Source organism: Orcinus orca, chromosome 11, assembly GCF_937001465.1.
Source record: "Orcinus orca chromosome 11, mOrcOrc1.1, whole genome shotgun sequence".
NCBI lineage: Eukaryota > Metazoa > Chordata > Mammalia > Artiodactyla > Delphinidae > Orcinus > Orcinus orca.
Window position 1 is genome coordinate 10,905,786 of NC_064569.1, and position 15,538 is coordinate 10,921,323.

The window sequence follows — 15,538 nt, forward strand, 5'->3', positions numbered from 1 at the left end:
CATTGTATTGGGGACCACGTGAATACACTGTACAGAAAGAAAGCTCAGCGGAGAGATCCCGACCCATCGCGAAACTCTACAACCTGAAAACGTGCCACGTCCTACTCACCAGTGGCTCCCAAACCTGGCTGTGTCTCCCAGTCCCTTGGGGGATGTTTGTGACAATTGTGAAATTAGTGGGGCTTTACTCCAAACCTATTAAATCAGAATCACTGGGTACAGACTCAGAGAATCTGAATTCTTCAATCATAATAAAATTTTAAAATTCCTCTGTTGCTTCTAAGTTCCAGTCCGTTTAAGAACCACTACCACACACTGCACAATTAAACTACAAAAACAAGGCTCCTTTCCCCTCTTTTTCTTGATGATTTTTGGTTCCTTCATTCCCACCACCCTCTCAACTTACGATACTACACAGCTTTATTTTCTGAGAATTTACAATATTTGCTTTTACGCGAGCAATGAGAACCCTGGAATGGCAAGAGAATGAAAGGCAAAGGTGTTGGAGGGAGCTGGAAAGACTATGGAGACATGGATCTCTGAAGGCGGAAAGCACGAGAATGCAGGTGGAGGGCAGCAGGAATAAGGGCCGGCGGGGGGCGGGGGGCGGCGGGAGGGGTGGGGGGCAGCAGCATGGAGAAACTACAGTGAAGCCTGGCTGTAGTTGTCTGTTGTCCTGGCAACGTGATGCTGAAAGCCTGAAGGCTGCTGCTCGCTCTAACACTGGACAACATGTCGTCAAGGCAACAGAATGCATCCAAGACACATGGTGGCTGGCCATGTGGTCTTGGGGGTGTGCCAGGAATCCACAGTTGAAGGCAGGCTACGCTGGCTGTGCCGTTACACCACCTCCCACTCTCAGTGCCCACACCCTTCAACCCCCCATCAAATCTTGCCCTGGCTGTTCCATTCCCTGTGGCACTGTTCTCAGTGCCATCAGCCCCCCTTGGAAAGAGTGATTCTTTCAGGCTGCAGTGATGTAGATGTAAGTCCAGGAACTGGCCACCGGACACTGGTGTATGCATGGGAACGCCATAAACTCTAAAGGAGAGGAAGCTATTTAGCCAATGTCAATGTTTCTAACTTCCTCCATTGCTTGGCTACTTTGCTCCCAAGTTTGTAAACAAATTTTGTGAAAACTACAAAACTGCATCATCCATAGATATATCAAAAGAAAATGCTGCCCGATTCCAGAGGCATTTGTGTTTCACTAGCACTAGAAACGATAATAGCAGCGATTCTGCAAAACCAGGCGTGCTCCTGGCAGAGTAATGAGTCCTGTAAAGGGTATTTCATTTCATTTCATAACAGCTCTTTGAAGTTAATGAGCATTAACCCTATCACAGAGGTGAGAAGTCACACAACATGGCAAGAGGTCACTCAACTTCTGAAACACGGAGCCAAGACTCAAACTGGCTCCAAGGTACATGTCCCGTCTACCACACTCCACCGCTCCCATCTGAAAAGATGCCAAGTTACATCACTCTCTTCTTACACCTTCTAGAATGAACTGAAAAATACCCAACTTTGTGCCAAGGCTCTCAGGCCCTCCAAGATCTATCTCACGGTACCTTTCAACCTCAGCTGCTACCTTTGCCCCCGTGCCCATCCCCCTCCAGCCCTACTGACCCTCCGGCCACTCATCAAACAACAAAAAAACATGCCCGCCCTTCAAGACTTTTGCACCTGCTGTTCTCTGCCAAAAGGCTGCTCCTCAGATTTCCATCCTTCTGGATCCTTCTCATACAAATGCCAAGTACCACATCCTCAGAGACCTTCCCTGACAATCCCAAAATGGCCCACAATACCCCTCCCTGCTGTTTTCATTAAAACATTTACCATTGCCTAAAATAATACTGTTTACTTTATGTGTTTGTTTATTGTCAGTCATTGTACCATGAGGGCATGCCTCTCTTATGGACGAGATCTCCAAGACCTTGAACAGTTCCTGACACCCAGTAGATACTTAATCAATATTTTTTGAATGAATGAATAAATCAGTGAGAAAGGCTGTTGTTTTTTGCTAAAGGAAGTTTCAAAATCTCTCGCTAGTACCTTTGGAAGCTTAATCACACTGATTAAAGTTCATTGGTGCTACCTGGCTGATTAGCATGTCACATGAATTGCACATGTTTACCTTTCAAAACTTTGTTAAAAATGTTTATTTCTTTCTGCTTCCTCCTTTGAAAGCAGGCTAATAGAGTCAAGATTATCACCGGCACCCATCTGCTTTGCGAGATAAAAGCTTTGCTCTGCTACCTCAGATGTACCCCTAACCTGAGACTGCCCTCCTGCCACGAGCGTCTGCTGGGAATTAAGTGGCTGTGAGTGCCAAGGTGCTGAGGGCTGGTGTCTGGCAGAGGTGAAGAAGGGAAGGGTGAGGGAGATAGCGCCTGGAGAGAGAGAAGGAATGTACTCGCCAGCAACCAGAGATTAATCCTACCGTCCATTTTTATTGGGGTTTAAAATACTTTTCTCTTAATTGCGACTAATATCCGTTGCACTGAAATAATAATCTACCCAAATACTTAAATAAGCATGTATTCAGGGCTTACTCTGCGCCAAGCTATATGTTAGGTTCTGCAGACACAAAAATGCAAAAGACACAGCCCCTGCCCTCATGAAGCCTGTAGTCTAGCAGGACAGACGGCTAATAAAAAACGATTATGATTCATTACAGTTGTGATAAGGACTATGAAAAGTATGAAATGAAAGGGGATAAAGGGAAAAGAAACAGGAGCTTTTATTTGAGGGGAGGGAAAAAGAAAAATCTGAAAGCATGACATTGGATTAGGAGGGCAGCCCTAGGTGAGATGCTCCATCCTGAGGACTGGAGAAGAGAAAGATACAGGCAACTAACGGCAGCGGCAAACACACACACACACACACACACACACACACACACACACACACACGCGCGCGCGCACAGGTACACAAAGAAGCAAAACCAAACCCAAGGAGAGAGGAGGACAGAAAGGGATGCTAAAAGACAAGCCTCACTGCCCTGAATCAGTTCCACCAAAGAACAGCTGAGTAACTCTGACACCTCACCTCTCAGCACTGTCCCAGGCCCCGGAGGTCCAGAATACGCGAGCCAAGTACCCGGGAGCTAGGTGAGTTCAGATCCTGCCGTGGACGGCTTGCGTTTCTATTCACATCACTCCCTCACTCATTCATTTATTCAATGGAAACTTACTGAAAAACTCTCGCAGACCCACTCTTACTGATTCCTGCTATTTGCCAGGCCTTTTCTAAGCACTTTTAATAACTTTCCTTCATAAACCTTAAGAAACAGGGTCTATTTTTACCACCATTGTATAGACGAGGAAACTAAGATTCAGAGAAGTCAAGTTATTTGCCAAAGGTCACACAGTAAACAGTGGAGCCAGGAAACAGTCTAGGCACTGAGATTCCAGAGTGCCCCCTCTTAACTGCCATGGGAGCGTTGCTACTTCCCTAGGGCTGCCATGAAAGTTGTATCCCATAGTTGGCCGCTTAAAACAACAGAAATCTCTCTTCTCAGAGTTCTGGAGGCTGGAGCCTGAAATTGAGAGTCGGCAGGGTCGTGGTCCCTCTCAAGGCTCCAGGGGAGAATCTTCCTTCACCTCTTCCAGGTTTCTGGTGGCTTCCCCGGCTTGTGGCCCAATAACTCCAGCACCTGCCTCTTTCAGGGGCGTCCCCTCTGTGTAGATGTCTTCTCCTCTGCTGCCTCTTAGAAGGACATTTGTCACTGGATTTAGGGCTCACTTGGCTAATCCAAGATGATCTCATCATAAGATCCTTCATTACATCCGTAAAGATCCTTTTTTCAAATGAGGTCACATTCACAGGGTCCAGGAGTTAGGACACGGAAGTATCATTTCGGGGCCACCATTCAACCCACTAGAGTGTGTATACGGAGTGTACATTTTAACAATTGCTAATTGTGTGACAACAGTGGGCCGTTACTATGCACCCGACATTATGGCATGTGCTGGGGACACGAAAGTCAGTAAAGCATGGCCTGGCCCACAGGGAGCCCCCTGTACAGCAAATGAGACAGATAGGTAAACAGGATGGGTTATAATAAAAGCTTAAATAGAGCACAGGTGAAGTGCAAAAAAAAAAAAAAAAAGAACTAGTAAATTCTGTGAAGATGGGAGTCAGAAAAGGGTTCACAGAAGAGCCATGATTTCTCTTGGACAGTGAGTAGTAGGTGCTTCTGGGAGGAAAAGGAGGAAGAGGCACTGACCAAGGCCCAGAGATGTAAAACAGTCAGGACCAGACGAGGGGCGGTGACTGATTTAGCGTGACCTCACGTTGCTGTTCAAGGGCGGGGAGGTGCAGGGAAAATCCTGGAGAGGTGGCCTGGGACCACATCAGAGAGGATGTCCTAGTCCCAGCTGTGGGAAGCCGGTATGGAGTTTTAAGTGAAAGTGTAACCATCAGATTTGAGTTTCTACAGAACCACACAGGCAAGCTGCCACGTGGCGGGGAGGACAAGAGGGCAGAAGTGCCGCTGAGGTCGCTGCAGTGCACGGCGGGGAGGGGATCCACGACAAGGCTTCTCTCCTGTTGGCATAAGTGTCCTGAGGGGAAGGGAGTGGCCGGGGTTGACCCCGGACTGGGCAGCTGCTCCCTCCTGCTTTAGATAAGCCTCTCTGTCCTCCTCGTTCTTGTTCTCTTCTTATCTCTCTAAGAATTTCTTTAGCTCTTTCCCATCTCCCCCTCCTCTCATCCCTCAAGTGGGGGTTCTGTCCTGGACACACTTCTCTCCTCGTCCCCCGCGTTCGTTCTCAGCCTCTCCTCCACGCTCCTGGTTTCAACGACCTTCTCCATCCTAATGAGGCTCATCTCTTAACTTCCAGCCCAGACCACTCTCTTTACTTCCAGTCCCAGATCCAACTGCTTGCCAGTCGTTTCCACTCCTGCGATCCACCCATGTTCCAAATTCTACTCATCCTCGTTCCCACTGTCACCAAGTCTGTGACAAACCTAATGAGTCTTGTCATCGTAATTTCTGTAATAGCACTAAAAGGGTCAACGGTGTTCAGTGCCACAGAAGGTCACGAACGACTTGAAAATCCCACTTGGATTTGGCATTTTGGATAAAGGGAAAGACGAGGAATTGAAAACAGCAATTTCCGATGAGCATTTAAGGAATTTAACTATGAAAACAAAGAGCGAGGGAGGAAAACCAGGGTCAAGGAAAGCTTTCAGGTTTGTTTATTTATTAATATGAGAGTGATCTGAGCATGTTCGAAGAGGGCAAAATTGACATTTTGGGGAAGACAATTCTTGACTGGTGGGTACTATCATGTATACTGCAGGACACTTAACACACCTGGCCTCTGTGTTCTAAGTGCCAGTACTGGGTGCGTGCAAACACACACACACACACACACACACACACACAGACCAGTCATTATCATCATCCAAAAAACTCCCCCAGTACATTTCCAAACATCTCCTGAGGACCACTAAGCTAGAGGGCAGATGCCAGCAGGGAGGAATAAGTTGATAATTAAGGAGAAAAAGGACATAACTGATGAGCCAAAGTTCTGGAGGACATGTGAGGCGACTGGACCAAGGGCACAAAAGCAGAGTTTGGTGTAAGGCAGGAGAAATTTCACATGAGAGATGTTGAGCTTTAGAGTCACACAAACATTGGTTGAATTCCTAGGTCATCACTTCCTTCCTTTGAGAGACACTGCCTGTTGACTAACCTCAAAGTTGGTCCCAATGCTTGTCCCTTTGCCACCTCCACCAGAGAGCCTGCAACCTCCAAAGGGGTGGCCATGTGACATGATTTGGGGTCATGAGATCAAGGATATGGGGAAGACTTTTCCTGATCTAATGATACCCACTCCCTGGCTTTCCCTGCTTTGGGTTTGGGGCAGGACGCCTAGAGCAAGGGCAGCCTCCTCACAACAATTACCAAAATGTCAAGAAAATCCCAGCGGTCTGCCCTGACCTCACCATGTCACTGCACCAGCCCCAGCAGTCCCCAACCTCAGGAACCTTGTGCTGAGACACCAATAAACACCCATTGGTTTAAGCCATCACGAGCAACCAATACCGAAGCATCCTGGGCAAAACAGCCTCTCTGATCTGCAGTTGCCTCATCTGTGAAATGCAGACAAAATGCACGCCTTACAAATGCAGTGAAAGAACTCAATGAAGCAACATATAAATGAAGCTCATATTAAGGTGACCAGCTCAGAGCCTGACGAAAGCAAATGATCAGTGTCAGTTCTCTTTCTCATTGAAACCTCCTAACAACCCGTGATAAACTCGGGGGTTCTCTGTGCCTGTGAAATAGAATAGAAGCGGTAAAGCAGTTTGCCTTCAGAAAAACGGAATAAAACTAGCCTTGAACATTACTCTCATACATGGTGAACCCTTAAGCCACAGAATCAAAATATAACGTTGGGGAATGTAAACTGATACAGCCACTATGGAGAACAGTACGGAGGTTCCTTAAAAAACTAAAAATAGAACTACCATACGACCCAGCAATCCCACTACTGGGCAGGGTATATACCCTGAGGAAACCATAATTCAAAAAGACACATGCACCCCAATGTTCACAGCAGCACTATTTACAATAGCCAGGACATGGAAGCAACCTAAATGTCCATCAACAGAGGAATGGACAAAGAAGATGTGGTACATATATATACAACGGATTATTGCTCAGCCATAAAAAGGAACGAAACTGGGTCATTTGTAGAGACGTGGATGGACCTAGAGAGTGTCATACAGAGTGAAGTAAGTCAGAAAGAGAAAAACAAATATCGTATATAACACGTATATATTGGAATCTAGAATAATGGTATAGATGGCCTTATTTGCAAAGCAGAAATAGAGAACAGATGTAGAGAACAGATGTAGGGAACAAACGTATGGATACCAAGGGGGAAAGGGGTGGGGTGGGAGGAACTGGGAGATTGGGATTCACACATATACACTACTGATATTATGTATAAAGCAGACGACTGAGGGGAACGTACTGTATAGCACAGGTAACTCTACTCAATGCACTGTGGTGTCCTAAATGGGAGGGAAGTCCAAAAGGGAGGGGATATATGTATATGTATGGCTGATTCATTTTGCTGTGCAGTAAAAGCTAACACAACATTGTAAAGCAACTATACTCCAATAAAAATGAATTAAAATATGTATATATATAAAATGTTGAATAAAATATAGATATAAAGCCTAAGAATGAGGCAAAAAGATAGAATCACAGAAGTCTCAGAAAGGGGAACGAAAATACATTCTTGGCGTATAAATCAGATTCCAAGGAGTTTTTCAGCAATATCAGTGTAATCTATTAACAACTGGCTGGTGAGGCAATTCCCTGGAGGTCCAGTGGTTAGGACTCCATGCTCTCATTGCCGAGGGTGCGGGTTCAATCCCTGGTTGGGGAACCAAGATCCTGCAAGCCACACGGTGAGGCCAAAAAAATTAAAAAGATAAAACCTGGCTGGTGACATTTAGTAAATTAAGTTCCTTCCTATGTCTTTAACATATTACTACTTCCTAGCTAGTACTTTTAATATCCCCTCATCTCATTGCTCACTGTTTCTTTTATATCAACAGTGACAAATGGTTGAGTAACCCTGGACTCAAAGACTGTTTAATTCTGCTCTGCGTTCTTTTTTAATGTTCTTGGCTTATCTTCATTGCTTACATCCTATATGTATCCGTTTATTGAAATCACTGTATGTCTCTGCTTTGAAAATCGTGATATGTCCTGATCAGGGCACAGTCAGTAACTGCACGGCCACAGAAGTGGAACCCACGGAGCTGCTGCTGACCCACCGGGCTTAAAATGAAGGGCATTGACATCCCAAGCTCCTCTCTTTCGGTTAATGGGAAAACATTAGAGTCCCATTTTCTTCGAATGATTTAGGTAAGGTCTGGTGTAGGAAAACACAGGACAGCGTATACTGAGGCCCTACGGTTTACCAAGCGCTGGGCACGCTGCTTCATAAGGCTTGGTAAACCCCACTAGGATCCAGGTGTTACTTCTGTTCCCATTTTACAAATGGAAAACTGGAGGCTAAGAGTGTTTAAGGAGCACAACTACAGTCACATGACTGGGAATGCGCAGAGCTTGAGCCTACTGGCTACAAAGCCCGCCTTCCCTCCATGTGATGTCATCTCCTTCCTTCCACAGACACACCATCACCTCCTGCCAGCTGCGTGAGAAGTGATGGCTCACGCGTTACTTTCTAGCAACAAGCACCTTAATTTCTGTGAATGTCTAAAGCAATTTCTGGAGCCTCAGTTTTTCCAGGCATTAAAACTGCACCTGGACTTCAAGTGGCCGGTCTTTTGAAAGCAAATCCCAGCTCCAACAGGAAAAGAGCAGATACGCTGGCCAATGAGACACAGGTGTAGAGTCCTGGAACCCACACAGGCTTGAGGGCGGCATCATTGCAACGTCTATGGTGTCTCAGAGAGAACCGCCCGCTCGCCTTCCCCCAAAGTACAGTTCAAGGAAGTAGGAAAAATGGGAGAGGAGTAACGGACCGCCAGGCCCCCAGACGATTCTATCCTGGCTTTTTTCTGATCTCCTCAGTGTGTGGACTGGAAGTTTTAAAGTCGGCTGAAAAAATTTTAAAAGAAGACTCAGATCCCAGTCCCACTATGTTTCTAGCTGTGTGACTTTGGCCACGATACATAAACTCTCTCCCATCAAATGAAATAATGCTACTTGTCTCACAGGACTGCTTAAGGATTAAAATGCTCATTAACATCATGCCTGGCACAAAGCTGGCGTATGACAGCAGCTCTGTTACTGTCTTGCCTCTCCCACCTCTATGACTTAACTCTGCTCATCACCAAAGAATGTTCTAACACCACAGTTTGCTCTTGAAGTATGCTGTCCCAAGAAATACCGTATCACAGACAACTAAGAAGCAAGGTTAAAAAAAAACTCAAAGTCACCCCAAATTCGGGAAGAAGCATAGAGTGGGGTATGAATCGCATGGCCATCGTGGTTTCAAGATTATGTTGGATATGGAAACCCACATGAGCAGATGGAAGGCAGTTAAGATATTGACAGGGTAACAGTCCACGGCTGGCTCAACTACTGTCTCCAAACATACTGCCATTAGGTGTCGGGGTGGGGGGAGGGAGTAGGGAACAGGGGGAGAGTGAGGGAAGATGGGGCCAAAGGAGAGTAAGGGCCATCCTCCTGGCCCCAGGTGGATTCCAAAACGTGGCTTTCTGCAAAGAAAATTAGAGTGCTAGTAAAAGTATTAATTCTCAACCAATAAATTGAGAAATGAAACAATCACAGCAACAGATGCCAGAGTAAGAATCTGTTCACCTGTCCTTTAGGGAGGAACAAGGATCACGACACACGTCTTACCTACTGTACTCCACTCTGATCAAGAGTGAAGATCACTCCGATCTGTTTCCAGACCCTGACCCTTTGCTCAGCACACCTTCTCTCTTCCATTTCTGCAGCATTAAAGCTTGGGTCTTCCACCCTTTTGCCTGATCCTACTGTAACTTCCACTTTCTGTATTCCTTCCTACCTCCTGCCCAAGCCATTTTCATTGGCCCTAATGCTAGTGACAAAATCGTTTTCAGTGACTGTCATTCCCTGTCCCCACTTTTTAATTGGCTCACCTAAAGTATCTGTTCGCCCAGCATTTTTCCAACGATTTTACTTTATCTTCAAAATGTTGTCAAGTGGGTAGGGCAGAAAACAAAATTTAACACTTATAAACTAGAAACCGAGTATCATGTCGCTGAAGTGATTTGTTTGCCTAAATTTCCAAAGCTCCTGAGAATGGAGACTGAAACACAGGACAATTCTTAGAGCAGTGCTTTGTGGGGCAGAACTGCATAAGTAGAAAGCACAGGCTTCAAAACAGGTACTTCTGGGATCTGAATCCCAGTTCCACCGCTTGTAAGCTGTAATATCCTGGATTAGTTACTTAACCTCTCTGAGCTAAAATCTGAAAACCCAAGAAAGGTTTCAGCAAATCAGCAGAGAAATCTCCTGCAAAGGAATGAAAGTATGTCTCACTTTAGTTCATCATGTGGATTCTGACGGGCATCCTATCCAGGATCTCAGGGAGAACAAAAGCAATTATAACAAAAGGCAAAATAAAGTAGACTCTTTATACTCGGCAGGGAACTGCCAAAAATCACCTCATACATTTTTTTTTTTTTTTTGCGGTACGCGGGCCTCTCACTGCTGTGGCCTCTCCCGTTGCGGAGCACAGGCTCTGGACGCGCAGGCTCAGCGGCCAGCCGCTCCGCGGCATGTGGGATCTTCCCAGACCGGGGCACGAACCTGTGTCCCCTGCATCGGCAGGCGGACTCTCAACCACTGCGCCACCAGGGAAGCCCACCTCATGCATTTTTAAATGGGCCCCGTTACTGTTCTAAACGGTCTTCTGCAACAAGCGCGAGCAGTTCCTTCCTTATTAGAGTTCTTCGTTAACTGAATGTGCCCTTTTTTGGCCCTGGAGCGGCTACGCCACCAATGAGCCTGGGCCTCCCTGGTGGGACAAGAGCAAAGCTCCCGACACAGTTCAGAGCCCTTCCCCCGGTTTTCACCTGAGCTCCCTTCTCGGTTGGTCTCCAGCTGTGAAGCGCCTCTCTATTTGGCTGTGACCCTATTTCCTCTCCGTGCTTCTCCTGTATCATGAAGCCTTCTTTCCTTCAGACTGCTCCATACAACCTTCAGCTTAGCCTGCTGAATGCTGTGCTGGACACTTAGTGAAGCAGCTGCTCTGTATTACCTCATTTAATCTTCGACAACCCTATAATGGATATATGATTATCCCCATGGTACAGACGAGAAAACCAAGGTTTAGCGTAAGTGGTTTGGTAAGTTGTCCAGATCCCCACATCTAAGAATTGATGGTTAAAACTGCTCTGAGTCCGAATTCTGAGCTTAGAACAGCTCTGCTCTATCAGCTCCCATGCTTCTTTCTGCCATGGTACGAGGTGCATTTCCTCAATGGGAAAGTGGAGACTAATTAATGTTTGTACTGATTAATTAGCACATTAATTAGCATTAGCAAAAAAGTGAGCGTAATCTATTTGATCAGATGCTGAACTATATCTCCCTACTTTTGCCAAAAAGTCTCTGTAACTAACTGTGCTACCTTTCTTCCATCACGAACTCCTTGAATCAGGAATTTCCTCCCTGTAAACCAATCTTCCACAAGGACACTTAATAAGTTTTATTTGAAACAAACACACAAAAAACAACTGAGTCAAAACAGAGTGGCAATTACCTATCTCGTAGAAGGAGGAAGCAAAATGGAAGGCTTATTCACCACCCTTCAGGTGGCGACTGAACCTTCAAGACTATGCCTTAAACACAGCAAAGCTGTATTTCTTACATTTTCTGCATTAGTTCCGCTTTCAAACGTGTTGTCCTATTGCCCATAGTGGATTCAGAGTTGTCAAACTCTGTGTCCCCATTCTATATTGGTAAGATACAGTCATGGTACTAAAAATAACTTCTATCAAAAAATAAAAAAGCTGGCCTTAGAATTTGAGGTGTTTTATTTTTGAAACTTGCCCCCAAAGCTTATTTCTCTGATTTCTGGGGGACTTTTTATTTGCCTTCCGGCTGGTCCTTTAGGCCTGCGCACGTCCCTCTGCACAGCTGCCCAGCATCTCAGTGTTGCTGCCCTCTGGATCCCGGAGGTCCGGGGGGGCAGTTCCTCCCGCTGCCCCACCCATCCCCTGCAGCCGCCCCCCACCCATCCAGGCCTCCCACTCCGTGACTGAGCCTTCAACCCTCCCGCCTCTGTGGCACCAGGACCTCCCGCTTGCTTCTTCCTTCTTTCTCCTCTTTCTACCTACTTTCAGTAACTCTTCTTTTCAGGTCCAAAGTCAGTTAGATATTATTTAGGCCATTTTAGCCAAGTGCCTAACAATCATTGCCTACCTCCTTTTTTTGATGGAGAGAGAAAAAGATAAGATGGGATATTGGGGTGTGGTTGCAGTGGGGGGAGGGGGAGGAGACCAGAGGGGGATCTCGTTACAATGACCCGGAAAAATCCCCCTTACTGGCTTCCATCCTCCATTTGACCCCTGGAACTGGTAGCCAAGGGGCCCCCTATAGAATTAGGCTACACCTAAGCCTCCACCATTTCATAGCTCATTAATCCTCTCCTCTAGTCAGATTCCGGTATTGCCATAATGAACCAAGTGATGCGTCACTTTTAGGCAGATAACGTTCACCACAGTGCTACGTAACAGAGGAGAAAGTAAAGAAGAGGAAGGTATGAGAGACCTCAACCCGCCTCTCCATTTTCTTGAGAGGCAGTCAAGCACATGGTCTGTGGAGCCAGCAACCAGTCCTGGACTCCACTTCCTAGCAGCATAATTTGGGATGTTATTTAACCTTTCTGAGCCTCAGCTTTCCCCATCTGCTAAATGGAGATAAGTAATACCACTTAGCTCACTGGGCTGTTAAGCGTATTAACTAAGACAGTGCAGGCAAAGCAGTAAGTTCCCAGCACACGGTAAACACTCTGAAGCACCCAGGATACATCGCTGAACAAAAGAGCCCAGTCTCTCCACGTGGCCTGCGTCATTCTTCATATTCTTATGTTGTTATTATGCATTTGTAAGAGACACAGCAGGGAAGCAACCAACCAGTTTAGCCAACAACCTTTTACACTGGGATGGGGGGAGGGGGGAGCCTGAACTAACAGGCTGTGCACGAGTCCACAGACGCTAAATCAATCAATCAATCAATTATTTTCACCGGACTTGCTCTCAAAGTAAGTTTGCACTTATTCATGATTCAAAAACTGGGCTCCTCCATCTTGGCATTCTTTCCATGCAAACTGTGCCCTCAAAATACCACTGCGAAAATATAATATCCTTTGCTAAGGGCAACGATGTTTAAAAAATCTACCTGAAGCAAACACTCGGTAGGTTTTGCCAAGTCCACCTATATTTTCCATTCTATTCAAGTTTATCCCACTTCCCTTAGCATGGGCTCCTCGGGGCAGCATTTTTTCTAACATCCTTACCCGTGCATGCGAATGCGACAACAGCCTTCTCATGTGCTACTGAAAGCATGAAGTCCCTGCACTCAGTACTCTCCACTTGACTTCTCCTAGAGACTGAACAAAGGAAGCTCCGAAACAGACATCTCTGCCTGCTGCCGACAGATGGCGATAGTGATCACGCAAGCTTATTTTACTCTGTTAAGCCCTGTGGCCTGGTGGTTCTCAACTGGCCAAGTAGCACGCTTGTGGCGTCTGCGCTAGGTTTTGAGGGGTTTGCAAACATCGTTAAGCCCACAGCACGTCTTTTCAGTACAACACTGAAGGAGGTTTTGAAAGTGACACTAAGAGGTATAAGATGACAATGCAAAAGTAGAAACAATTTAAGAAACCCAAAGTGATGCACAACAAATATTGCATTTGTGAAATGGATGATTCTAAGGTATGAACGCAAAGACGATATGTATGTGAAAAGTACTGTACTTTCATTGTACAAAGCAAAGAAAAATAACCGAATAAGTGAAAAATGTAAAAACAAAACATAACTACAAACAAAACACTTTTTCCTGTAGTCAGAGAATAAGCATCAATGTCACGTGATAATTACTTTGTCGTGTGACAATCTAATATTAGTGTGGGAGAGACTATGATTTATTTGCGGCCTTAAAGCAGTGGTTCGCAGCCTTAATTGCACACGAGAATCACCTGCTGAGCTTTTAAAACTCCTAAAGCCTAGGCTGTGCTCCAGAACCTCTAGGGGTGGGACCCAGGCATTGGTCGTGCTGAAAGCTCTTCAGGTGATTCCAATGTGCGGTCAAGGTTAAGAACCACTGCCTTCAAATCTAAGCCTGGGGAAAACACAGCTGCAACTGGTTCTATGGATTAAAATCCATTCACATGTGCAGATGGGATGCGTGTTGAGCCTGGACACCTTAGCAAGAAGTACTTCTCTAGGATATCTGAATCTTCAAGGAGACCAATTACCTGCCTCAGGGAATTTTGCTTTTTATATTCTTGAAACTGGTATGGGGGGAGAACATGTATTATCGAGGAAGAATAGAGCACACCTTTTCTAAAGTTTTGAAGGAGGTATTCATACACGTATTTGAAGAAAATGTATCACCGAGCTACAACCTTCAACATCTCTTAGTCATTTCAGTGAATCCATTTACAAACAAATGGACACACAAACCTGTTCCAAACAAAAGGAGCTTCTAGACACCAGCATCTTTCCCTCACTTTCAACTCCAAAGCACTAGACTAGCTCCTGGTCTATCCATTCACTCACTGCATTCTGGTTACCTCTGGTTACCATCTGGTTACACTCCACCTTTCATAATCGAGTTTGGCATTCAAACAAATGCATCATTTAGTTCTCAGTACATACCCCCCAGGCTCTTCTCACCACGGCCCCCTTTTACCTTGTCTGCCATTATCATCGAGGAGCCCCCGTGGATACCCAGGATGGGGGTGAGAGTCTGGGCTGAAATGAAGTCAAGGATCTGGGCGATGGCTTCCTGGTCTGTGTCGTCAGCAAACACCACGCCCTGGATCTTCCGGTCAGACATGAGATCACAGATGCGGGTTATGATGCTCTTTGGGTCCGTCTCATTCATGGCTACCAGCTCCACACGGGGCACCACAGAGAGATGGTGGAAATCATCTTTCTCGTGGGCATCCTTGATGGCCACCTCGTCTGAAGTGCCCACGAGGATGACGGCAATGCCAATGCTGGGCGGGCTCTTCTGAGACCGAGCTCTGCTGCCTGACACGGCCAGGACAGCCAGCACCAACCAGAACCTGGGGGAACAGCACTCTGCTCTGGGCTTCATCTTCAACTCGTCGACTCCCTGGAAACACAAAGAGAGAATGGTAATGTTACACCCCACACTACATGACTGTCTGGGAAGAGGCTGGATACTGCAAGTCAAGGAACTTATCTCCTTTTACTGATCATCAAACCCAGCTTCTATCTTCTAGCCTAGTTTCTTATCTCTTGTGTTTACACAGCAGAGTGAGGGAAAAAAACTTCCGAAAGCATCAGAAATCCTTGAGCAAGACACTAAAAGATGCTACTGCTACAGCCATCAGCAGCAAACAGACAGGGACAAACAACGGAAAGAGGAGGTAAGTGGTCCAGGCAAGTCACACCAAGCGCACGAACACAGGAGTCTCCAAGAGTGTGTCCGGCTGTTGCTGTGAGATCCCCGGTACTCCTGTCACAACCCATCCTTGAACTGCTCTCGGGACCAAGGGATGGCAAAGGCCAGGCAAAGTGAGCAGCAAAATGGGCTCAGCAGAGGTTACCTACAAAACGTGGTCTGGAAGAGCTGGATACAGGAAGTTACAGATACATAAGCCCCCATTCTTGATGCCTTTACTTCGTATTCACCTCAAAGGTGGACAAGAGCCTGAAAATTCTTCAGCAACCCATCCGGCTCTTAATACTAAATCAAAAACAGCCCATATGTTGTTTGGGCAGTACTTTTAAAAACATCTCTGATCCTTACAAAAAACAGCAGGGGGGAAATAAGAAAAACATTATTATCACC

The 15,538-nt window shown here is 46.0% G+C and overlaps 1 protein-coding gene across 1 annotated transcript in view; it reads right to left on the reverse strand.

Moving 5' to 3' along the window:
* The window catches only part of LOC125960441 (glutamate receptor ionotropic, NMDA 2B-like), a 118,002-nt gene extending 103,173 nt beyond the window's left edge, over positions 1-14,829 (reverse strand). Inside the window, exon 1 of the mRNA XM_049694426.1 lies at positions 14,408-14,829. Coding sequence (XP_049550383.1) covers positions 14,408-14,818 — 411 coding nt within the window. The 5' untranslated portion in view covers positions 14,819-14,829. The remainder of the gene's footprint in view (positions 1-14,407) is intronic.
* Positions 14,830-15,538: the final 709 nt, after the last annotated feature.